The 27,503-nt window shown below is 32.6% G+C and overlaps 1 protein-coding gene across 7 annotated transcripts in view; it reads left to right on the plus strand.

The window, feature by feature from the left end:
- The window catches only part of LOC149782406 (cell adhesion molecule DSCAM-like), an 82,735-nt gene that overhangs the window by 30,974 nt on the left and 24,258 nt on the right, over nucleotides 1-27,503 (plus strand). For 4 of the 7 annotated variants that reach the window (XM_089933795.1, XM_089933796.1, XM_089933794.1 and 1 more), the window contains 6 exons: nucleotides 4,745-5,050; nucleotides 6,934-7,236; nucleotides 10,299-10,565; nucleotides 13,980-14,288; nucleotides 17,792-18,136; nucleotides 25,852-26,163. In XM_089933795.1, coding sequence (XP_089789921.1) covers nucleotides 4,745-5,050; nucleotides 6,934-7,236; nucleotides 10,299-10,565; nucleotides 13,980-14,288; nucleotides 17,792-18,136; nucleotides 25,852-26,163 — 1,842 coding nt within the window. The remainder of the gene's footprint in view (nucleotides 1-4,744; nucleotides 5,051-6,933; nucleotides 7,237-10,298; nucleotides 10,566-13,979; nucleotides 14,289-17,791; nucleotides 18,137-25,851; nucleotides 26,164-27,503) is intronic. The other 3 variants (XM_089933798.1, XM_089933799.1, XM_089933801.1) reach the window with 3 other exon arrangements.

Here is a 27,503-nt window from a genome sequence, read left to right on the forward strand (position 1 = left end):
TTGTTCATGTTATAGTTTAGCGAATAATAATATTGCTGTAAATTGCTCAACCTTACAATAGTATAATGCAACACTGGTTACATATATTAAATGGCATCTATCAACAACATCAATATTGTAAACAGTAACTCTCCCTAACACTGTCAGCTTGTTGGAATTTCAATGCAAATGGAAGTTCATGATGTTGTTGTTGTGGGGTTTAACGCCATTTTTCAACACAGGATAGGCTGTACATGGCAGCCAGTATTAATGGTGGAGGAATAACCCGGAAAACCCGGAAAGAACCACAAACCCACGAGAAGCTACTGGCAAGCTTTCTCACATAACCACATTGGCTGAATCCGAGACTCAAACCCACACAGACAGAGGTGAGATGGCAGTGATCTGTAGCAGAGAGTGCTTTAGACCACTCGGCCACTCGGGGCCCCTCCTACATTAAGTAAGGAAGAAGACTGCTCATTGTGGTTTAATTGTTTCTGTAAAAACTGTTGTACTTGCAATCTTTGGTTTCAATAATTCTAAAAATATTAGATTAGCTTATGGTCTAGTAAGTTTTTTTTAATGAATTGGCATAGATATGCCGAACATCAGTCCTATAACGTTTTTGGAACTTAAAAACTGTCTTGAATCTTCTATTACTCATTTCACTAGAAGTGCTAAAAATCAGGGACAGAAAGACATCAGCTTGTAGGAGATGGTCATAATTTGCATCAGACCTGGCCAGATTTTAAGATAAAAATTTGATCTCGCTGGTTTAGGTTCTTTACCCTCTGTCTTTCTGGGTTTCAGTAATACAATAAAAATAAAAGACCCCAAACTGACTGTTGTATTATGGTTGACAAAAATGGGATGAGAGGGTTGGGTGGGTAGGGAAACTCAACCAAATGTGAGTGGAGAAACCCAACCTGGTAAAAACCCTCCTGTCAGTTTCCCTACTCATCTATCCCAAATGGACAATTTCGATTTTGAACGATAAGCTCTGCACACTTAATTATTGTCGTTGTGGCTCAAAAGCTATTGCAAAAATGGCAGATCCAGTAGCATCAACAGCAGATTCACTGAAAAATATTTTCGACAATATTTCTGAAAAATTCTAACCTGATTGCAAGATTCTTTTAGATCATGCATTAAAGAAAAGCTTAAATTACTGTACAAAATACTATTTTGATGAAATTAGTATTTTCAGTGGCGAAAATCAGGTCAAAGTTACAACATATTGCTGGCGATCTATGTGGAAGAACGAACATCCTGACAAACTAGAAGATAACATTTTGCATCAAAATGACAAAATAACAAAATCTTTCTATTCTTACAAAGTTATGCTTACATATTAATTTTCAGATTTTCTGGTATGGCTTCAGTACTTTTAAACTTTTTTAAAATAAAGCTTTCGTTGTATGCCTGTTACATATATATATCATATATAATTGTCACATAAGAATAAAACAAGTATTTCTATATCTACAATTAATAATTTCATTATGTTTAGGAAAACAAATATTAAAGTTAAATAAATCAATAAATACTTTATACCAAATTGTCTGAGTGATTGAAGGAAATGCTTTATGTTGTTTATGCTGTGGTAACATGTCTCCGCAGTTGGACGATTGTTGTTGTTGTACGGTTTAATGCCATTTTTCAGCACACAATAGGCTATACATGGCAGCCAGTATTAATGGTGGAGGAAGAACCCGGGAAATCCCCAGAAAGAACCACCGACCCATAAGAAGCTACTGGCAAGCTTTCTCACTTAACCACATTGGCCGAAACCGAGACTCAAACCCACGCAGACAGTGGTGAGATGGCAGTGATTCGTAACAGACAGCACTTCACACCACTCAGCCCCCCCACCCGCAGTTGGACAGATGAAACATTTCATAATGGTATCATGTAAAATGATCATTTATCATAATCTCTTACAAAAAGAAGGAATAATAATGGCAATTTAAAAAAACACAGCCTGCACGCTGACAGGATATATTATTTTAATTATTTTATTTCACTCTTCATAAAGTTAAAATACTTTTTGAAAACCTTCCATAATAAAAACTTTTGGAAATACCTAAATTTATAATTTTGAAACAATTGATGTCAAAATCCAACTTTGTAAATTTATATATGATTAGGATCTGGGGCAATCCAGAATTTAAAGTTTAGGTTGGTGTTTTGTCAACTTGACACCAGTTATAAGTCAATGCTCAAGTTTGAAAATTTGAATAAAATCAGCACTATTGAAGCATGATGCAGGATTCCAGTATTCCAAATTCAAATTTTAAAAGAAAAACAAACCAAGGTAATAAAAGTTCAAAAATAAACAACACATATACACAAACTTTTTATATTGCATGCAATATTATGGCTCCAATAAGATATACAATTTGAACATAAACATACAGTTAACATAAAACTGTATTTAACATTTTCATGCACACAACAAATACTATATTTAAAAATAATTTTGTGTATTTATATATGTGGTATGATTATAAATAATGCATCACTTCCAACGCAGACAGTTTTCCATGTTTGTGTTTGGTTTGAGAAATTGTTTGTTAAAACTCCCTCTTGCATCTTTTCATAATAATGACAATCTACTTCTCATGTGCCCAAAGCACCATGGCAAATCATTTTTCTGATAAATTTTCAGTGATTTTCTGCATAAACTTTCAAATACCGGTACTTCTGCAGTATAATATGAGTAATCATACGTGATCAAATGTTTGTGAGCAAATATGGTGGATAGCAATGTGTAACTAAGCAGTGAAATCGAGACCTACTTTTGAATGGCCACTGTGGCCAGTTTGATTGACAGGTTCAGAGCTGTCCATTCTTTCCATTGTCTCCTTTTATGTCTCTGGGTCTTAAACTATGTAACAGTAAGAACAACACTTTTAGTAAAATCAACAAATAATTTATTTCTGTAAGTTACAAAGTATAACCTTGAGAGACAAACAGTACGGAATGAAATAATCCTAAATATCCTATCAAATGTCCAGAAGTATAGAATGTTCTGAATTGATTCCAGTGATACAATCTAGAATCTCTTTGAATGGGTTGAGCGCACTGGTGGCCTAAGTGGTTGGAGCATCTGCCTCAGATTCTGGAGGTCATGGGATCAAACCCCGGCCGAGTCATCCCAAAGATTTATAAAATGGTATTAGCTGCTACCTTCCTTGGTGCTCAGTATTAAGAGGTTAGGACTGGTCAGGAAGGTATCAGGATAGTTTTTTCTGGGTGGGACCTGGTGCTACATGTCTACAACATGATGCCCCAGTGCTGGACATCACAATAAAGTGCCACACTGCAGACATTGTAGCGATATGACTGGAAAATTGTTAAAGCTGTGTTAAAAATCCAAATGACACATACACTCTTTGAATGGGATCTCAATAATTCTGACATAATGTTTCAATCCAAAGTCAATGAGCACTTAGTATCAATGAACAGTTTAAAAAAATAGTTCTACTTGATCACAACACAACCGTAAAGGATTCCAACAGACTGATCTTAAAACAGGAATGAATTAGTTGTTCACTAAGTCACAATTTATGCTCATTTTCATTTGATCTAGGTGTTAATCATTCTAATGGAAAATTTCAATCAGATTTTAAATTAATCTGTTTCTAGAATATTCTGAGCTCAAAAAGCTGTCAACGTCTTATTTACAACTTACACTTATGGACAAATGTTAGCTATGTAAACATGTTGTTTACAAGTAACCAATATCTTAAAGTACAATCAGCAACCACGGACAAATGTTAAGCACACAATATACACATAAATGAAACCTGCCATCATGAAGAAAAAGATATGTATATCTATATTGTGTGCTTAATTTTTGTGTGTGATTGAGGGTTGTGGGTGTTTGTTTTTTTTGCATACTTTTGTCTTCATAAAGTTACAACTACATGGTCTTAAACTATTTAACAGAAAGAAGTGAAACCAATAAGCTTAGTAAACTTAAAAAACAAAACAATTTATTTCCCTAGAATTGAAAGTGAAAGTTTAAGAAGAACTTACAGTATTGTGAATTAAATCCCTCAAATTCTTAGTTCTCTCACAAATTCAAAAGCATAAAATGTTCTAAATGAATTCCAAGTATTGGGAGCTTGTCTGGGATATTTAAAACATTCAGAGATATTAAATATTGTATTTAAAATTTAAATTTACTTTGTTTCATAATTTTCATTTTCATTGTTCCTGGTAATGATATTAATTTTACACTTTAAGAAATCTTTAGTGACTCCAACAAGCATTTACAATGCCATCTAAAGTAGTGAACTTGGTTTTATAGCCTAAATAGAAGGGATGAGGTGATTGAGCTTGCCATACATCATGATCTTTTGAAAGTAAGAGAATCTTTAACAGACAAGAAAAAAAGGTAATATTTTGACTGAATATTTGGTGGGAAATTAAATTTTGTATGTTAGTCATTTGGGCTGAGTAGTAAGTCTGTCTCTGTTTGGATAGGGAATTAAAACAATTACAGTTTGAAAACAAGAGGGAAATGGAATTAAGAAGGCTCATGGCTAGTTTGGAATTTGAGGGAGAAGTGACTCCTTTTGAACAGAACAGGGAGAAGTGAGAGCTGAACAGGCAGACATGGAAGCAAAGCAAGATACAGGATATTAGCAGAATGTAAATTAAAAAATGAGAACTCGAAAACAAATGTTAATATAAGATTATTTAACTCTTTGTTACATGTAATATGTTATCTTCAACCTTGATTTGTGTTTCATTCTAGGAACTCCATATGTGGGTGTTGATGGTGGATATGCCTATCTGAATTGGACAATTAGCAATTTGGCAAATGATAGCACTCGACAAATCCGAAATCCAGCAGATAATGGATCACTGATGGTTTTTGACATCAGAAAGGTTATTCCCTTTATTATTGACAAAAGAGCTACGTTTACAGGTGACTTGTCACGGGGCATTGTATCTTTCACCTTGTCAAATGTTACACTGTCTGATGCAGGGAGGTATTCATTTACACTTCTAACTGGAAGTGGAAATCTGATTCTGGGTGGTCAAGTACTTGTCGTAACAGGTATGTTTATGATGGTTACTGCATAATTACATTACATATTTGTTATCTTTTATCACCATGGCAATAGTGCTGTGAGGGAGAGGTGTTTTTCATTGTTCTTGTTGGTTTCTGTATTTGTTCCTTTATTTTTTGTGTACCAAATTCATTGCACAAGACCTGTCTTCAACTTTATTTCGCCTATACTCATCAGAATTGGTTGTGTAAAATGTGTCTTGATCAAGAAAGGAATACCTCACCCACAACAAAAAGAGGTCAGATGCTGGGAAGTATCAAAATACAGCTGCATTTTAAGTTTTCATGTACTTGCTGTAGCAGATATAATATGGTGGTTACTGCCTAATAACATTTGCTCTCCTTTTATCCTTATGACAACATTGCTGTGATGGATATCATGTGACTTTGTGCAGTCTTATGGTTTGAGAATAGATGGAAGCTGTTGCCAAGTCGTGCACTTTCTATCGCAATGGAATTATTGGTGGAATTTCTGCACATTCACCATGACTTTGCATTTGACTCCTCAAAGGTCTTGTTTACTAGTATCTATTAACATCTATTGTCTGGTATTTTGACATTAGCTGATTAACGATATTGTGCATTATTGACCCTAACAGGTCTATATCAACCTCATATATTTTTCTCCTGTAAAATTATTTTGAATAGTAGTCCTATGATACCAGGTGCAGTTTTCTGCTCCTTTTGTTGCTCTTTAGCCATCCAATAGCCAAATTCAATTGTACTTTTATATATACCACACCTCATATGCCACACCTCTCATTCTGTGCTATTGTTGGTTGTCATTTATTTTGCAAAACTATTTTTGTATAGATACAAAATTATTAAGATCTATCAGAACTTTTCCATTTTGGGAATGCATACTTCTTGCCATTCATTCATTTGCTTTTCATAGTAGGTTCAGTCTTTTAAAATTTATCATGTTTGTCATATATAGATATGCCCTATTTCATAGAAAATCCCTTGTATGTTCTCACCTTTTGGAACTTCTGATTTGTACATACTGGATTACCCAAAATGAGTTTATTTTGAGAATTGATTTTGGTGTGAATTGAGCATGTAGCCATTGGTAAAGCTAGAATTAAAATTGAAATTCTTGCACTTTGATTTCATTTTAATTTCAGATGTGCCAGAAAAGTCAGTTGTTAGATAGTCATGGAAATTGATCCAAACATTAGTTCGCTTTCCCAGTTAAGTGCTTCTTTGGGAGTCATGTTGATAGAAATATGAAAAGTGTTGTTGTAACCTTTTACTTTTTTGTGTAGTTGATCAACCCATGAACAGGTTCATTCCAGGTGCAAACATTCTAGACTTTTCAGTTTCATTAAATTTCTTCAGAGGCCATTTTTTCTGAATTAGAGTAGCTATAAGCCTTCTTTTTCCATTAACATGCTTTATCTTTATAACATTCTCTACCTTCATCAGACTGAATCTCTTGGGGTTTTCATTAATTTAAATGCCTCAAATGTATCACTTCCTTGGTTAGATGTACCTTTCTTAGCCCCAAACAAACACGTAGCGATCATAATAGATTGCTATCATCACAGGTCTGCATAAGAACCAGGTCTACATGCATTTGATAGCAAATGGAAATTGTTTTCATAGATGCTGAGCTGCAAGTAATTGTATATGCCATCAAAATTTAGTATGAATTCTGTGAGATATTTATGTCTTTACACCGAGCACTTGTTTATAACATGCTATATCTTTTTTAATTATGCATTAATTCAAATAAAATTACTTTTGATAGATCTATATGTACAGTTTGCGATTTGATCTATTATTAACTAGTATAGTAATACTTCTGAAATGTGTCATAGCTAAATCATTTTCCTTCCACATTTGCATATTGTACTATTTTTTGTTTTCAGCAAGCCCAGTTATTTTAGGGATTATACCACTTTCTTTAACTGCTGTGGTTGGACAAGAGTACAAGCTGAACTGCTCTACAGAGTCTAGAAGTGCTCCATTAGACCATAACCTGACTATGTACTCTGAATGGAAGAAAAATGGAATGAACATAACCATGGGATCAGGGTACAGTGTAAATGGAACGATACTGACTATTAGCAGCCTTAGCAGGAATGACAATGGGGACACTGTTACATGTAGAGCTTTTGAGGACCAGCGTAGAATTTCAACCGAGAGCAGTGCATTTGTACTAAATGTTTTATGTGAGTAGCAGATTGTTTTGCCACATTATCTCTGATCATCATTGTATCTTCCAAATTGGTCAAGAAAGCTGTAGTAAAAAACCGTAAGATGTTGGATATCTGTTTTGTCTTATTAGCAAGTTTTATTATTCCTGTCCTTCTTATTGGAACCATCATGAGATGCATAAGTATGCACATCAGTGATTATGGAAAATCCATGATCCGACAGTAAATAATCCTTTCATGTCTTTCCATCACGTACCAGATGTATTGGTTATCGTGGATTATACATCTTGGCTTGTAGTAGACAGACTGCTGTAATGCTTTTTTATTTAACTTAATATATTCCATTTTGGTGGCTTTAATTTTGTACATTTTAAAAATATTTAGAGTAGACAATAAGTAATAGGAAAAACACACCATTGCAGATTAGTCCAATTAATTATAAATTCTTATTAACTACAAAATTAGTTGATATGCTGCTAATTACCTACTTACTTATTCTGAATAAAGAGAGGAATCCAAGCTATTTATACATTTTGTCAGACATGTTCCAAAATGAAGATAATTACAGTCCCTTTTAAAAAGTGCATAGCCTCAAATAACATTGCCTGTTTATGAATTAGAGGTAATGCGAATCAAATGCTATGGTGCATTCTTTCTCTTTTGCATACAACAAACACATGTTATTGCAAAGAAAGTTTTACATGTATTTACTGCTGTCATTTTCTTGAAAGTTGGTCTTGGAAATAGTATGGAAATAAAAGGGAAACTATATGACAGTTCTTTTCAGAAAAGAGGAGAGTGTAACATAATATTTACTGAAAAAATTTAAAAATTATTTTAACTGAATTAATGTCAACACTGACATGCACAGGTAATACTTTCATGACTAATATTTTTGGAGAACAATATGACAATGAACATTGTAAAATTCTTCGAGTATTGTTGAAAGTTTTGGTAAGTTAGCAATTTTTTTTTGTGGAAAAGTAACAGTTTAACTATTATTCATGCACACAATTATGATACATGTACTTGGTGTTTGGACAACAAATCTCCAAAATGTCATTGTAATTTTAATGTTTGTATATTTGACCACTGGTCCCTAACAGGTACTGATGTGGAGATGCTGACAAATCATGTGATACTTTGCTAAATAAATATGTCATGGCATATCCCCATGCTTTTTCTTAGATATGCTCTTTGCTCCTCCCTCTCCCCACACACATAAATTGTAATTGTATACTTGACCACTGACCCTCTCCCAGTAACCATCATTGAAACGATAACGAATCATGATACTTCTGACATGTGGTCACCACACTGGAAATATATGTGCCAAACTTGATGACCTACCTACCAACAGTTTAGGAGGCGAGGAGGCTCAGCCACCCACCCCACACACTTCTTGAAGCATTGGGTTAAAGGCTGACTTCTTACATAACCCATATTCATTTTATGAGATGTTAGTTTGAATTTATTTAGAATACTTAGAACCTGAGAACAACAGATTAAGACATAACATAAGTAAATTTCATTATCAGTAGCCAAGAAATAACATATTATATGTAAGAAGAGAACACTCCTTATCTTGGATGTAACAGTGCACACCAAAAATGCCAGTGTAAGAGTAATAACCCTACAATACTGCAAGGATGGGAGAAATTTCCTTCGACATTAATGTTTGTACATGATGATCATTCACAAAAATATAAACATCTGTCAACTGAATAACCACAATTTGAGTGTCAGCAACTTAAACTTAATAGTCCTCAGACTGTTGAGAGTATTAAAAATACTAGTTGGGAAATTTACAAACCTTGTGGTAATGACTTGCTGGTAATTTACAAACCTTGTGGTAATGACTTGCTGGTAATTTACAAACCTTGTGGTAATGACTTGCTGGTAATTACAAACCTTGTGGTAATGACTTGCTGGTAATTACAAACCTTGTGGTAATGACTTGCTGGTAATTTACAAACCTTGTGGTAATGACTTGCTGGTAATTTACAAACCTTGTGGTAATGACTTGCTGGTAATTACAAACCTTGTGGTAATGACTTGCTGGTAATTACAAACCTTGTGGTAATGACTTGCTGGTAATTTACAAACCTTGTGGTAATGACTTGCTGGTAATTACAAACTTTGTGGTAATGACTTGTTGGTAATTTACAAACCTTGTAGTAATGACTTGCTGGTAATTTCAAACCTTGTGGTAATGACTTGCTGGTAATTTACAAACCTTGTGGTAATGACTTGCTGGTAATTTACAAACCTTGTGGTAATGACTTGCTGGTAATTTACAAACCTTGTGGTAATGACTTGCTGGTAATTTCAAACTTGTGGTAGTGACTTGCTGGTAATTACAAACCTTGTGGTAATGACTTGCTGGTAATTTACAAACATTGTGGTAATGACTTGCTGGTAATTACAAACCTTGTGGTAATGACTTGTTGGTAATTTACAAACCTTGTAGTAATGACTTGCTGGTAATTTCAAACCTTGTGGTAATGACTTGCTGGTAATTTCAAACCTTGTGGCAATGACTTGCTGGTAATTTACAAACCTTGTGGTAATGACTTGCTGGTAATTTACAAACCATGTGGTAATGACTTGCTGGTAATTTCAAGTCCCGTATTTGATTTAATCAACAGTAAATCATCATTGGAACTAGAGTAACCATTGTGCACAGAATGAGGACTCAGTTTCTTTTTTGTTGTTTTTTGGTATTTTTTTGATTAACCTCACTTAAAAAGTGACAAAACTAATAAAAATAATAGTACATCTATATACTTAATTGTCACCTGAAACTGCTTGCCTAAAATTTTAAACACATTAAGTTCCATGGAATACATTTTGCACATTTCTGTTATATGACTATGGAACTTTACTTGGTGATGTATTGTCATTGGCATATTATGTAAGGAGATCCTTAAGGGTTGAAAGGATTTATTAAAATCATATATAAATTTGTCAATAGCTGTTGTCTTCTCTCATACCATACAAGTAGGATGTAGTAATTGGCTTTTGATTCTGAAAGTTTTAAAGTTAATATATTTATCCTGCTTTTTTCCATTTTTCAGATGGACCAGACAATGTTCAGGTAACTCCATCTGATGTACTGACTGTTGATGAAGGAGGAAGCATAAATATAACCTGTATTGGAGAATGTAATCCCCCATGTAGCTTTTATTATTGGATGAAGGACTCTCTGCCTACAATAGTTGGATCTTTTCAGTCATATTTGATACCTGCCATTAGTCGGAACCATGCTGGTGTCTACACATGTACTGTTATTAATGTAAACATTTCAAAGAATGCCACAGCACAGATAACAGTCAGAGTTAATTGTAAGTACAGTGAGTTTATGTTAAAACAATTTGATCTTTTATTATTTCAGTGTTACACAAATTTGTACTTCTTTGACTCATCAACAGTATCATCACTAATATCATCACCATAATCAGTTTTTGGGAGCACTTAGTGTTTTATCATTGATTATACTTTTCAGTGTTTGTGCATTCATCATAGTAACTTGTCAGCCTACAACCCTTATCAAGACTTGTGTGTCACTAATTATCTTCACCATATTCTGCACTGGAATGATCTTTGTAGCTGGACAAATATTGGATTTAGTGTATAGAAATGAGATGTAGAGCCTACTATGCAGAGATCTTCCAGGCATGTGTGATTGTCTGTACTGCCAAAATAATAAGTACCCATATGGACTCTCCTGTAATAATAAAATGAAAAAAATGAGAATTGTGTTCCTGTTCTATTTTAGAAAAACTAGAACCATGTTGATATCTGTATATAGGGTCTTATTTGGTATGTCAGTGTCCTCAAAATAGTCCATAGTCATTACTGTGACATTTATTCTCAAAATGATCAACTAATTACTATGAATTTATCTTGTGAAATACACTGATCTCAAGTTTAGTTTGATCATCCACTGTAGCAGTGTAGCACAAATTCATATGTACATAAGTTATGTACATGTAAATTACTTGGGTAATGAAGAACCCTGTTGATTTCAGTGTCAAAGGTAAAAATCACATGAATGAAAGAAGAAAATGGTTTCTGCATAATAACTTAATTTCACCAAGATTTATAATTACCTGCCAATGTGGATGACTAGTACATGTGGTAAGGAACCCAAACCAAAATTGCCAGCTCATCACAGAGTGTTACAGTCCAAGTTAGTATGTACAACCAGTGGCAAGCCTGGGGAAGTCGAGTCTAGGGAAGTCTGCATTGAATCAACTGGCAAGCTTGTATGATTTTTTATTGCACTTACACAAACCACATACAAAATATTGAAAGCTTGTGCAAGCTTAGAAAACAATTGCTGCAAGCCTGTACACTCCTAAATATTGTAATGTAATTGTATAATCCTAAATTATATAATGACCTAAGTTTGCATGGACAGACGACAAGATTGCTAAAGACATAGATAGAAAACAGAAGTTTTGTGCAAGCAATCATTTACTACACGTATATGTCATACAAGTGCAAATACCTGATAAATTAAACAAATTTGAGTTTTTGAAAAGTATGCCCAGCCCAACCCCAACCTACCCTCATCTTGACAGGAAATCTTGTCCTTATTTGTCATCACTTTATTAGAGTACATGCAGATGGCTGTCTACAGTTCATTCAAACATTCTGCTATGAATCTATGGTCTTAAACTAAGTAATAGACAAAAGCAGAACCAACAAGTTTTGTAAAATTCATCAAATAATTTATTTCCATAGAATACAGAGTAAAAATTTACAAAGAACTTAGTATTGTGAATTAAATCCCAAACAGTCCTAAACATTTTTTTCACATATTCAAATGCATAGAGTGTTCCAAATGAATTCCAGTGATGGTTGAATGAATTCCAATCTTGAATGTGCAACAGGCTTGATGTGTCACAGTGATATAGTCCTGAATGTCTTTGAATGAATTCACAATAATTGCAAAGTAGTGATTTCATCCTAAAGTCAATGAGTACTATGTAATTCCAATGAATATTTTAAATATATAAATCCTCTGAAATAGTCTGTCATCATAATGGAAATGCAAATCAAGTTTGTAAATAAGGTCAGGTCTTTTTACAGAAATTTTAGCAGCAAGCCTGTCAAAAACTAGATGTTCTATAGAATTTCCAAATGGAAAACCAATGTATTCAAGTAAAATCCAAGTAAGCAAGTTTAGAAATGTATCTTAAAGTTTATTCTATACTGATGGACATAATTTATATATGTAATACGTTGTTTACAAAATGACCCTTACAATCTATAATCATAGACAAAAATAAAAAGTTAACACACAGTGTAGATATACATAACAATACACTTCATCAGCTATAGCTTCCACCTACCCCCTCCTCCGACAACTTGTTCCCCATACTGTTTTTAAAAACTAAAACACCACCGATATATATATATATATATATATATATATATATATATATATTACCCTATTGACATGATTAATACTGCTTTCCAGAAAGAATCTTCCCTTACACAACTTGAATCTTTAAAATGTAAAATAAAAAATAGAAATGAAGATATCTTTCCGTTTGTTACTGAATATAATCCAAAAGTAAGGTCTGTCAATCCAAGTTTGCCTAATATAGGTAAGATTATTAATAAATATTTGGATTTATTAAAATTATCATGTAAAGCAAGTTTTAAATCACTACACGAAAGCAATACCACACTTGCTTATAAAAGAACTAAAAATCTTAAAGATTTCCTAATTAATTCTATACTCGATTTTCATGTATGTGCATATGTTTTGTGTGGTGTGTTATCAAAGTTGATTTCATGTATGTGTGTATGTTTTGTGTGGTGTGTTATTAAAGTTTATTTTCATGTATGTGTGTATGTTTTGTGTGGTGTGTTATCAAGGTTGATTTTCATGTATGCATGTCTGTTTTGTGTGGTGTGTTATCAAAGTTGATTTTCATGTATGCATGTCTGTTTGTGTGGTGTGTTATCAGAGTTGATTTTCATGTATGCATGTCTGTTTTGTGTGGTGTGTTATCAAAGTTGATTTTCATGTATGCATGTATGTCTGTTTGTGTGGTGTGTTTTCAAAGTTGATTTTCATGTATGCATGTCTGTTTGTGTGGTGTGCTATCAAGTTGATTTTCATGTATGCATGTCTGTTTGTGTGGTGTGTTATCAAAGTTGATTTTCATGTATGCATGTCTGTTTGTGTGGTGTGTTATCAGAGTTGATTTTCATGTATGCATGTCTGTTTTGTGTTATCAGAGTTTGACAGACCTTATTTTTGTGTATGAGTAACAATATTTTTCTGTTATGTATCTGTTGTTGTTTTTTGTTTGATTTTATAACAGTTCTGTCTGGCACAGCAGAAACAATTTTTTTCCCCCTTGAAAAGTAGTTTCTAGCACTGGACACCATAACTGAGAAAGCCAAAAGGGAATAAGAAAAGAAAGGTTAGCAAATTAGCTAGATTTTTCTGCCTCATGGGCATGAATAATTTGTTTTCACTTATCAGTATACAGTACTTATAAAGGCTGAAATTTTACTTACTATATTCTATATGCAAAGTAAACTTAACTTGGACGTGACCTATAAATCAAACACATGTCAGAATAAACCTTTCCAATGCCATGCAGAGACTAACACTTGCACTGCAGTCATACTAATGCCATACAAATTTGCTTTAAGTTTAAATTCCTTTATTGAAGAGCTGAGCAAAACAAAGTAACTTAGTTTTGGTGAAGTTCATTGAAAATGCATTTCAGATCCACCAACTGTTAGCATTGAAAGCAGGAATGGAAGCTTTAGTGAGACAGGGTTTATGATAAACTGCACAGCTCATGGAATACCTGAAAGATACATCTTCAGCCTTATTCACAGTTCTCTCTTCTCTGGCATCAAGATCCGACACCTTGTCAACAATCAGCCAGTCTCCACAGGGGTCTTAGTTCACTGGTTTAGGAACCCTTCTTATATGGACACAGGAGTTTACACTTGTATTGTTAGGAATGGAATACCAGACTATAGAGATGGATCACTGGATAAGAATGTATCTGAGACTGTCTGGATTAGAGGTCAGTTTCCTGTTGATCCTTATATTTGTAAGCATTTGTAAGCATTGGTATCAAACTCAATGCCATTAGCATGTTTTCTCAGATATTGTTGGTGAAATGGTTGCCTTGTAACACAAGATTTATTTCCAGTGTACTCAAGCTAGTATGTATATAATTATGTGTAGGGTTTAATGGCATGTCAGCACAATACAGGCTCTGGTGTCAATCAAAATGCACATTCTAGAAATGTAAAGATAAAAAATGCCCAGCAACTTCAGGAAGATAAACCCATCCAAATAAATGTAAACATATAGTTCAACAAGATAAAAAATAAAATCATCATAGATAACCCTCCTGTAAGCCTTCAGTCAATACATTTAATCCCATGTAACACAGTAGACAGTTTTGAAATGTAAGAAAGAAATAAAAAACTTTCAACTTTGTTGATTGAAAAATTTATTAATACTTTTGAATCACATTGTCTTTAAGAGTTAAAAGGATTGATTAAAATAAGACTTCACATTTTTTGTGTCACAAAAGAGAAACACAGAGAACACATTATTACAGAACCTTGTAAACTTTACAAAATGGCAATATTTAAATCTTTAAAACTGAAACCTTGCATTTCCACATAAATAGATCTAAACAGTTTTTTATTCTTCTCCCACGAAACATTGTGGTTGAGTTGTATACATCTGGCAACTCACCATCACAACCTCTAGGAAATATGCACTGCAGAGAGATTGGTAGCCATTAGAGTGATTGACATTTTGTCGAGTTAATGGGTGACAAACATCCATGACTCACAGTTGGATAACAGACTCATATTAATGTTTACAATGTTTAGCAAATCATTCCAAAAATTGTTTTAGTGGTTACTGCATTTATGTTTAGAAAAAGTTGGTCTGCTTCTGTGCATGACATCATTTGCTTTTATCACTGATTTCAGATTCTATTTTAACAGTATTTCTAATTCAGTTCATACAATATAGCCTACCAGATTTTAATCATGATCACTGGAAAGTAGATTTTGCTTAAAGTTTTGATAATTTCTAACTAAAAAAAAATCTAACTAAAGTACTCACTGAATAAATGAAAGACACCTTCAAATCTTAGAACTGAAAAGTAATGTAATGAGATGCAATATTTTTTGATAATATGACCAAGGTGCCAGCTAGGTATATTTTTAAACAATTTGTGGATCATAGCTTGTTCTCAGATATGCAGATTATCAAAACCTTGTGTACATTCTGTGCTATTCGTTGAGTAGCAAGGAATCATACAGTCATAACTATTGTTTAAAATAGTGTTATTAATCTTTCAGTGGAAAGATGTTTGTAAATATTATTCAGAGAGTATATTGCTATTTCTTTAAAATTCATAAGCCAATGTCATGACAATGTAATATGAGAGTTGATGTACATAATTAACAGCTTGTTTAATGCCTCCTTAAACTGGAATTGACCCATGGCACAAAGCAATGGTCTCAGATCACTGATACTATAGAGAAACACTATTAAGTGAGTCATTATCATACCACTTTAATTATAGTCATACAATTAAAAGCATATCACTGCAAATACTCTGTCACATTGGTAGAGCATTTAATTGTTTCTTGAACTCATTTCTTGTTAAAAGCAATAGGAATACCCAATACCTTAAACTTATTTCTACTATCAACTCTGTCGATAGAATTTGACCAAATTATAATGCCATTCACAATCTTCAGAACCTTGTAATTTTTTGTTTCTTTTAAATGTTAATTCAAGTATAAAAAAAAATCGGACCATTTGTGACTAAGTTTGTTTGGATTAAGTCTGGTACTAGGATCTTTCATTGGATGCAATCTCATTCTAACTGAGGTCTTTCTGTTACAGATTTATTTTACAATATTGCCTTTATACTTTACCAGTGTCATGCAGTATCTCACAAATTTTAAAATATGTTTGGAGTCCAGAACATATTAATTCTAAGAAACTATATGCATGGATGGATGGGCTGCTTGCACTTTCTTTATATTTGCATGCATTGGGTAGGAGCTCTAGCTCTGCAATACAGTCACAGGAAATGTTTTTAAATTAAATTGCTGACAAGTCAGTTTATTTTTATAATTTTTTAAAATACATTTTCTTATGTGCTTCTGTAGCAGTCAGTTTTCTTCTTAATATGTTGTCAGTGACCTCCCTTTATGTGATTTAAAAAATATATAAAAGATATTAAATTTTCTTGTTGCAAGGTAATATTTTCAATGAATGCAATGTTCAACAGATCAAATTTAGTTGTGATGCATTAAATGGTTTAGAATTACTTAAGCAGAGGACAGTGTAGACAATCAAGGGGAAACAACTCCTGCAATTAAATTCAGTTCATTTTGATTAAGTGAGTATCCCTCTACATTTGTATGTGATTAATTATATTTGAGCCCAATTAATTTTGTTCACTGTCTGGGACTTTTTAAGAGTGTGAGTATGTCATTATTCAAAGTGCCAGATTAAATTTATGATTGCCATTTGCCATTAGTTGGTTACTGATATATATTCTTGGTCAATCATGACATCGTTATAATGATTATATTCAGATAACAGTAAAAGTTAGACTAAAACTTTAACATTAATCTGTTTTGTAGTTTCTTTGGAATATCTCAGCAAATTTAACTGAAAATGTATCAAAACTCTTTTGTAAATCCCAAATCTTTAGATCAAGATTTTGATTAAAAAATTATATAATAATAGTTTTAAATGGTTAAAAAGTATCATTTAAACCCATTTATTGGTAACTTTTGCCAGGTTTTGAAAAACAACAACCATAATGAAATACTTGGTTATATATATATATATATATATATATATATATATATATATATATATATATATATATATATATATATAACTTAGCTTTAAGTGGATATTTGAGATAGCCTTTTAGGCTATAATAAATATAAACAACCATAATGAAATACTCGGTACTAAACACAAACATGACCTATATATATATATATATATCTTGGCATTAGGTGGAAATTTCAGATAACCTTGTAGTCAGGGTCATTCTGAAGCATTAAGTACACTGTAAGCTAAATTTAATTATAATGCATTCCATGCTTTAGATCTTCTCAGACAGAGTACACTATATACATAAATTCAAGAGGAGGCAACTCCTGCAATTGTTTATTTCTTCTTAATTGGGTATCGCCTCTGCAGGTGTCTGTGACAATATATTTGAGTCTGATTAGTTAATTTTCCTATTTGGAAATTTTAAAAGTGGAAATCATCCTCATATAATTTGTTGGCTAGCATATGCATGAACCATTAGCAGTTTCAGTCTATGATTTGCAAGCAAACAGTTACAAAATTTCTCTCTGAATTTTGAATTTTGCAAACATTTCTTGCACTGTATAATCGCAATTCAAACTCACAAAACAATGAGAGAGATGTTAGCTTTGTAAGACCTTTTAATCATATTTACATTGTAGTTGAGATTTTTCAGTAACAATTTTAATGGAAATATTTATTTATTGCTTCTAGGTCCTCCTAATGTAACATCTAGTGGTACTGATTTTTATGCAGACAAGGGACATTCTGGAAGACTTGTTATTGAATTTTACAACAGCCTGCTAGATGCTAATGTTACATGGAATAAACAAAGGAATCAGTCACTGGAGAAACTTGACAGTTCTGACAAGTATAGCCTGTCTGTAGCCAGTACGACGGTTGCAGTGAAATTTTACTCAGTCTTTATCCAACAACCAGGATTCACAACAACTCTAGAGATAAATAATGTGACAGAGGAAGACTTTGGATCATACCAGGTCAATTTGCAGAATTCTGCTGGAAATTTGTCTAATTTGACATTAAACCTGAGGCCCAGAGGTAAATTTCAGACTAGATTATATATTCAGATTTCTCAGACAAGATTATAAATTCAGATTTCTCGATATGATACACTATTTTCTAGCCCACATCCCAAACTCTGTACAAGTTTTCCTTGATTTAGATAAATAACATGGTCTAGGGTTGAATCGTCTATGCACTTTCACCGTGACATTTTTATTCATTTGACTTCATTGATGTTCATCAGGGCAAAGTTCAACTTGCAAACAGAAAGCTTCCTGGCATCAAGGCTGCTCAAATATGCACCGATATCAAATTCAGCAGCTTTTCACAGAATAAACTTGACATCTTCATAAACCCACTTAAGAATTTGACTAAATTTTCCAACTGTTAATTAATGGATGATTCACCATAATTATAATATTAATAAATACTTATTATATGGCTGCTGGTACCAGGGATGGTGTCAGTTATTTTTAAATGTAATCATCTAAATTCCAATTATGTTTAAAGGTTTTGATTTAAATTGCAATTACTTACATTTAAAGAGTAATTGATTAAATTAGATTATTTGTTGGAATGGGATAATTTCTTCTTTTTGTATATTTTGGATAACATGTCTCAGTTAAATCAATAATTTCAGTTTATATGTTGGAAATTTTAAAGGAAATTCCAATGTCTTTGTGACTGATATTTTTTACATTTGAAAGTGAAATTGCTTAACGATAGTAAACACTTAAAAAGTGTATGTTCTTTAATATTACACTCAGCTGTAGTTTCCTTTCTGTTTATATAATTGAAATTAACTTTTAAAATTCAAAGTGGGCATTTATGTAATTGTAATCAACAAGTTAATTAATATAGGATGACATTTCATCCAAGTTATCTCTTGGCCAGCTGTTATTCCAGTTCGTAATTAGACAGATCTCAAGCAGACAGGCAGTTTTAGGGGTCCTTGTGAGTCTTGAAAGGTTACCTCACTAAAGGTCATTTGAACCAATGGTATGGCAGGCATCATGCATTAGGCGGCATCTTTTACCTGTCCTTAACACTTGTTGGTGAACACATTGGGGCTTCATTTTTGGTCGTCTTTAGATCAGATTGGTATGTAAGCATGCATAATAATGAGGTGATAATCTGACATCCTGAACACACTAGAGGCTATATTTCTGATTAGATTTATTCTTGGATACTTTGATTATGAGTGATATCCTTGCATATTAATGAGGTGATCATATCTCTGAATACTCTGGTGACTAAATATTTTAATAGAATTTGATCAGACTTGCTGTATAGGCTTGGATCATAAATGTTTTAGTCTAGGAGCATAAACTATATAATTAGACAAGGTAAAGCCCAAAAAGCATTCAGTTTTCCAAAATATAAATTTATTTCCCTAAAATATAAAATCAAACAAAGTGATTGAATTTAAAATAACTTACAGCGTATTATCCTACATTGTACTCTCAATTTCATATTAACCTAGAAATTATCCAAAGTTTTTCTGAATGAAGGTTCTAATGTGTTTTTGTGCTATGCATACACCAATGAAGAACCATGGTTCTAATAATCCAAAAATATTTTACTTCAAGGTAAATTCCATGCAAATAGAATACCACCAAAGTCCTTGCATTGTCCAAATAGAATACCACCAAAGTCCTTGCATTGTCCAAATAGAATATCACCAAAGTCCTTGCATTGTCCAAATAGAATACCACCAAAGTCCTTGCATTGTCCAAATAGAATACCACCAAAGTCCTTGCATTGTCCAAATAGAATACCACCAAAGCCCTTGCATGTTTCATATCATGTAATTGGAATAGTTTCACAATAGTACAACAGTGTACTGTCTATTTAGAATGTTTTCTTTTCTGCAGCTTCCATGAACAAATTATAAATAAATCTTACTTCCCCTTACAACTCTTATCTGACACCTGAGTATGCATACTTTATTCAAGTATATAGTCACTATGTATACATCTAATCAACAAAGTTTGAGTCAAAGAAATGATTCTTGACATTAAAATCATTATGTTGTAAAATAACTTTACCAGTCATTGTCTGACCTCTTCTAATCTTTGAGCCAATCAACAACTAGGGCATCCATGCTATTTCTACAGAAAAAAACATACTCATATGATTGTGTCATCACCTCCATTAAAGCATGGTGTACTTTGAGCAAAATAGTTGTTGACTTGATCTTGGCAATCAGCCATTGATTTATGAAATAAATTTAACCAAATATAAATGTCATGAACCAAAATGACTTAAATAAATCTACGTAACAAATTAATACGTGATACAGATATTTGCAACATAAGGGTCTCAGATGAGTTTGATTATGAATACAGTTTGTATGTTAATGAGAATCCAAGCTGACCAGATATTGGGAATCAAACTTGAAACTTACTGGAGAGGAGTCAAGTGTTTTAACCACTGAGCTGCAGCATAACCCTTGCAAGAGAATATCAGAGATTTCTAAGTTATGACATCACGGGCCATTTTGCAGGGGTCAGGATTAAGGTTGTTGTAGCAATCCCTGCTAGCTGCACAGATTAACTTGTGTTGTATGCCAAGTGTGTGTTGACGGTAAGGCTGTGAACAATTTCCATGTTACGGACCAAAGGGTTATGTCCCCTGGTGGAATGAAAAATGCGGGTTGTGTAAATGACTTGCCCATCATTAGGCAGAGAAAATAAATATATCTGGTCTAAAAGGGAAGACAAATGAGATCAGCATTGTGTAGCAAATATATGCTCCAGAGGAGCTGCAATTGCTCAGTGGTTTGCATGCTTGAATCCTGCAATGGTATTCCCTTGGGCAAGAAACTTTACTCCAGTGGCCTTGGCGCTAAATAACTAGTGTGTGCCACTGTCATAAAAGCTTAAGCACCAAACAATTAGCATTTTACTTTCCCTGCTACAATTTCAGTATGTGTGAATTTAGATTCTTGAATTGATGTAACTTTTTGTGTCACTTTTACTGTGAAAGATATCAGACCCGCTTGGCATTCTTGTTTCATTGTGTCACCAGATTTTACTGTGATGAATCCGATGATAAATGCAAGCACAAAACTTGATTGTGTCTGTAAACAAAGATAAGATATATTCAAAATCACTTTGAAATCATATTTGGTTTAAAATTCAAGTATCTTTTTTCCTAGTAAATTTCTCTAGCTCGTACATATGTATTTTGTTCATATCCAATCTTCGCAGTGAAGAGTGCCAAATAATGGCATTGTTATCCCTATATCCAGTCATCAAAAATTTGTGTTGAAGTTTGCATAAGATTGATTTACCCATCTTGAGTCAGCGTAATATGTTCTGATTTTATCATCAGTGTGACTTTTGCCAAATGGTGATTCTAGACAATAACTCAAGTTGACCACCGGGACCCCGTGTGGCCGAGTGGTCTAAAGCACTCTCCGTTACGGATCACTGCCATCTCACCTCTGTCCTGCGTGGGTTTGAGTCTCAGATTCAGCCAATGTGGGTATGTGAGAAAGCTTGCCAGTAGCTTCTCATGTGTCGGTGGTTCTTTCCGAGGCTTTCCCAGGTTCTTCCTCCACCATTAATACTGGCCGCCATGTATAGCCTATTGTGTGCTGAAAAATCGCGTTAAACCCTAAAACAACAACCACAACAACAAGTTGACCACCATCTACATTGGCAATGACTTGTACTATAATAAGGAAAAATCAATTTTGTGATCGAAAGGTCAAAGTTCATTGTCACTTTTACTGAAAGAACAAAAATGTATTTAAACAAAAACTCCAGTTATTTGCCAAATACAGTTAACAAACCTTATGGATGGCTTTCAGTTGGGGTATGGAAGAACTATATTGATTTGGGGATTATAAGGTCAAGGTCACTGAATGTAAGAACAAGAATGTTTTTTTTCTTCTGCACAGTAAGTTTAATTTGTCCACCATCAACAATAAATATAATTTACAGATGGCTTTTACTTGGGGTCAGGACGAAACCTATCCATTTTGGGGTCAAAATGTCTAAAGTCACATTTACTTTGTCTACAAGAGGAAAGTTGTATCTGCATAAATACAGTTAAAATACTTGGTGGAATGGATTGCACTTGGGAAAGGAAGAAACAACTGTTGATTGTGGAGTCAATATTTCAATGGGGAAGATAACCGTGAATGAAAGAATATAAATGGTTTCAGTACAAAAACATTGACTTTATATCATATAGCTGGAGCAATGTTAGTGGATGGCTTGCACTTGAGGTAAGGAAGAAATCTATTAAATCAAGCATCAAAAGTCCAATGGTCAAAGTCACTGACTGAAATAAGAAAATGATTTTTAAATTTTTTGGGTCGGCTTGCACTTAAGGTATGGAAAACAGGAAAAAGTGGGATAAGAAAATATTGTTTCTGCCTATTAAGTTTTGTTCAGGTTTTGTTACCCAGAATTCAAAGTTATTGAGACATGTTGGTCAAAAGTTTTAAGAGGCAACAACTGTACCCAGCCTGCACCTACACAGAGAATGGTTGATGACCACAAGCCTTACCCAGAATTCAAAGTTATTGAGACATGTTGGTCAACAGTTTTAAGAGGCAATAACTGTACCTGGCCTGCATCAACACAGAGAATGGGGAAGGTGTATCATGTACCATTTACAGTATTCATATTTCATGTGCTAAGATTTCTTACACCATTACATAGATTCTTATGTTAATATTTTTGAAGCTAAAGCAGTTCATTCACTGGCATACACATGTGCCCCTTTGACTTTGTTATCAAGGTTATGATTGTATAAAACTGATTATGGCTTGGTCTATGGTTTTGATTTGTTTGTATTTCTTGAACTCAATAGATTTTTGTGCTACTTGGAATTAACCATTATAAAAGTAAGCTCATTAATTATATAACGCATTTGTTCCTTGACCATATGACTGCACTGAGGGTCTGATAAAAAAAAAAAATAATTCTTTGCATATATTGGTTGAATGGTTTTCTTCATACTTGGGGATGAATCAGACTCAAGCAATTCATTATACAGCATGTGTTTTGGGGTTAATAGGAAACTTATAGAAAATGTGTGCTGAAGTTTTTACTATAATTATTTTTTATTTGCTTATGGTCAAGTTATTATGATATACGTACACAACCTTTTGACATTTGGATCAAATTTATTTATTGTATGAATGAAGACCTTGCATGAGCCACTATAGAGCCAGGAGTGGGTACTGAGAAGATAGATGATCTGCATCATTTATGTTGTCCATCAAAACAGTTGATATTAGACAAGTTGTATGTTTTAAACACTTGGCTGACGATATGGACAGGACTTTGTCAAATTACTGATATACTTCTGTTTTCAGGGTAAATGGGTTTGTTATTAAAAACACTTTACTACACCTCCTGTTCCAAATGCTTAAATAAATCTGAATCAAACTAATGTATTACTGGAATTAACTGTAAATAAAATATAAGTATTACTGGAATTAACTGTAAATAAAATATAAGTATTACTGGAATGAACTGTAAATAAAATGGAAGTATTACTGGAATTAACTGTAAATAAAATGTAAGTATTACTGGAATTAACTGTAAATAAAATGTAAGTATTACTGGAATGAACTGTAAATAAAATGTAAGTATTACTGGAATGAACTGTAAATAAAATATAAGTATTACTGGAATGAACTGTAAATAAAATGTAAGTATTACTGGAATTAACTGTAAATAAAATGTAAGTATTACTGGAATTAACTGTAAATAAAATGTATGTATTACTGGAATTAACTGTAAATAAAATGTAAGTATTACTGGAATGAACTGTAAATAAAATGTAAGTATTACTGGAATGAACTGTAAATAAAATGTAAGTATTACTGGAATTAACTGTAAATAAAAGTATTACTGGAATGAACTGTAAATAAAATGTAAGTATTACTGGAATTAACTGTAAATAAAATATAAGTATTACTGGAATGAACTGTAAATAAAATATAAGTATTACTGGAATGAACTGTAAATAAAATGTAAGTATTACTGGAATGAACTGTAAATAAAATATAAGTATTACTGGAATGAACTGTAAATAAAATGTAAGTATTACTGGAATGAACTGTAAATAAAATATAAGTATTACTGGAATGAACTGTAAATAAAATGTAAGTATTACTGGAATTAACTGTAAATAAAATGTAAGTATTACTGGAATTAACTGTAAATAAAATGTAAGTATTACTGGAATTAACTGTAAATAAAATGTAAGTATTACTGGAATTAACTGTAAATAAAATGTAAGTATTACTGGAATTAACTGTAAATAAAATGTAAGTATTACTGGAATTAACTGTAAATAAAATGTAAGTATTACTGGAATGAACTGTAAATAAAATATAAGTATTACTGGAATTAACTGTAAATAAAATATAAGTATTACTGGAATTAACTGTAAATAAAATATAAGTATTACTGGAATTAACTGTAAATAAAATATAAGTATTACTGGAATTAACTGTAAATAAAATATAAGTATTACTGGAATTAACTGTAAATAAAATATAAGTATTACTGGAATTAACTGTAAATAAAATATAAGTATTACTGGAATTAACTGTAAATAAAATATAAGTATTACTGGAATTAACTGTAAATAAAATGTAAGTATTACTGGAATTAACTGTAAATAAAATGTAAGTATTACTGGAATGAACTGTAAATAAAATGTAAGTATTACTGGAATGAACTGTAAATAAAATATAAGTTTTACTGGAATTAACTGTAAATAAAATATAAGTTTTACTGGAATTAACTGTAAATAAAATATAAGTATTACTGGAATTAACAGCAGATAAAATATAAGTATTACTGGAATTAACTGTAAATAAAATATAAGTATTACTGGAATTAACTGCAAATAAAATATAAGTATTACTGGAATTAACTGTAAATAAAATATAAGTATTACTGGAATTAACTGTAAATAAAATATAAGTATTACTGGAATTAACTGTAAATAAAATATAAGTATTACTGGAATTAACTGTAAATAAAATATAAGTATTACTGGAATTAACTGTAAATAAAATATAAGTATTACTGGAATTAACTGTAAATAAAATGTAAGTATTACTGGAATGAACTGTAAATAAAATGTAAGTATTACTGGAATTAACTGTAAATAAAATGTAAGTATTACTGGAATTAACTGTAAATAAAATATAAGTTTTACTGGAATTAACTGTAAATAAAATATAAGTTTTACTGGAATTAACTGTAAATAAAATATAAGTATTACTGGAATTAACAGTAAATAAAATATAAGTATTACTGGAATTAACTGTAAATAACAGTAAATAAAATATAAGTATTACTGGAATTAACTGTAAATAAAATATAAGTATTACTGGAATTAACTGTAAATAAAATATAAGTTTTACTGGAATTAACTGTAAATAAAATATAAGTATTACTGGAATTAACAGTAAATAAAATATAAGTATTACTGGAATGAACTGTAAATAAAATTGTATCCTAGAATCTGAGAAGTTACATTCTTAGTAAGATATTAAACCATGTTCTTGAAAAATATACCATGCAGCTACAAAACACTTTCATGAACATCCTTTCAATATTAAAACATGTATGTACCTATGGAAAGTTTTACTCTGACTTGATACAAGCATTATGATTGTGGACTGGACCTCAAATTTAGCACCTTTTTCACTCAGTTTTCCACAGATTTCACGTTTAATAGCTAACATAATACAACTCTTGAACATCTAGGTCGTCCAGATGTTCCAAATGGTGTCCATATTGTACCAAACAGCGTTACTTCAAGTTCTGTGAATATAGAATGGGTGTCTGGTTTTCATGGAGGGTCAGATCAAACATTTGCCATTGAGTACAAAACCCATATGGATGAAGGCTGGAATAAGTATTCCCATGATGTGTTTGGTGGAATGAAAGAGAATAAATACATGAACATCACTGTAGAGGATTTGCATCAAAACACTTTGTACTTCTTCAGACTATATGCATGGAATATGTTAGGCAGAAGTGAATACTCTACAATCATCAATACTACAACCTATGCAGGTAAGACTTGTATATATATTTGTCACCCACACCATGTCATAGAATAATCTATGTGATTTGCTAACCTTACTTTTATTATCTCAGTCTGTTCATCTCAATCATAGTGTTTACAAGCTGGGACCTACTGGAGTAAAATTTGTATAAAAAAAACCTTATTGTCTTATGCTGTATCTGATGGAGTTGTAATAAAATCTGACAAACAACACACACACACACACATATAGGGGCCCCAAGTGACCACACAGTCTAAAGCGCTCTCTGTTACGGATCACTGCCATCTCACCTCTGTCTGCCTGGGTTCAAGTCTAGGAACCGGCCAATGTGGGTATGTGAGAAAACTTGCCAGTAGCTTCTCGTAGGTTGGTGGTTCTTCCCGTGGTTTTCCTAGGTTCTAACTCCACCATTAATACTGGCTGCCATGCATAACCTATCGTGTGCTGAGAAATGGTGTTAAACCCCACAACAACACACACACACACACACATGTATGTATGTATATATATATATATATATAACCAAAAGAACTTCACTCATACATTAACTTATGGTCTCTCTAACTTAGATTGCACACCATACAAAATATTTTGAAGAGACAGACAAACATGTAAAGTCAAGCTATTCGGTGTAGATTCTTGGCTGGTCGTTTAGGACTAAATAAAACCTACCACAACATTATACATCATTTTTATTGGCCAAAAATTAACAGTGATGTTCATAAATAGTGTAGACCTTGTTTTATTTTTTAATTGGTCAGTTTTACTTCTTTTGAACAACTTTTTGGACATTTTGTCAATGGACATTTCTCTTAACAAAGGACTGTGACTTTAATCTTTCATATTATTCTCTGATTGTGAATAGGTAAGATATAATCTTCTGTCTACTCACTCAAAAGGGGCCCCGAGTGGCCGAGTGGTCTACAGTGCTCTCCGTTATGGATCACTGCCATCTCACCTCTGCCTGACTGGGTTCAAGTCTAGGATTCGGCTAATGTGGGTATGTGAGAAAGCTTGCCACCATGCATAGCCTATCATGTGCTGAAAAATGGTGTTAAACCCCACAAGAACAACAATAACAACTCACTCAAAAAATACGATTAAAGAAGGTAGAAACTATAAATTAAGAATTTCTCAACCTGTTGATAAAGTTCATTCTCTCTTGCCAATACTTCAAAATCTTCTTCAGGTTAGACATTATGATCCATATAAAGTTAAAAAGAAAGTAATTTAAATTTTGTCAAAACTCCTGGGAGGTGGATACAGAAATAACTATGCCACCATTCATGTAAATATGCTAAAGGAGAATGTTGATTGAGAAAGCTTTGTAAAACATTCAGTAGCTTA

Source organism: Sinohyriopsis cumingii, chromosome 15 (assembly GCF_028554795.1).
Source record: "Sinohyriopsis cumingii isolate HCF-2022 chromosome 15, ASM2855479v2, whole genome shotgun sequence".
NCBI lineage: Eukaryota > Metazoa > Mollusca > Bivalvia > Unionida > Unionidae > Sinohyriopsis > Sinohyriopsis cumingii.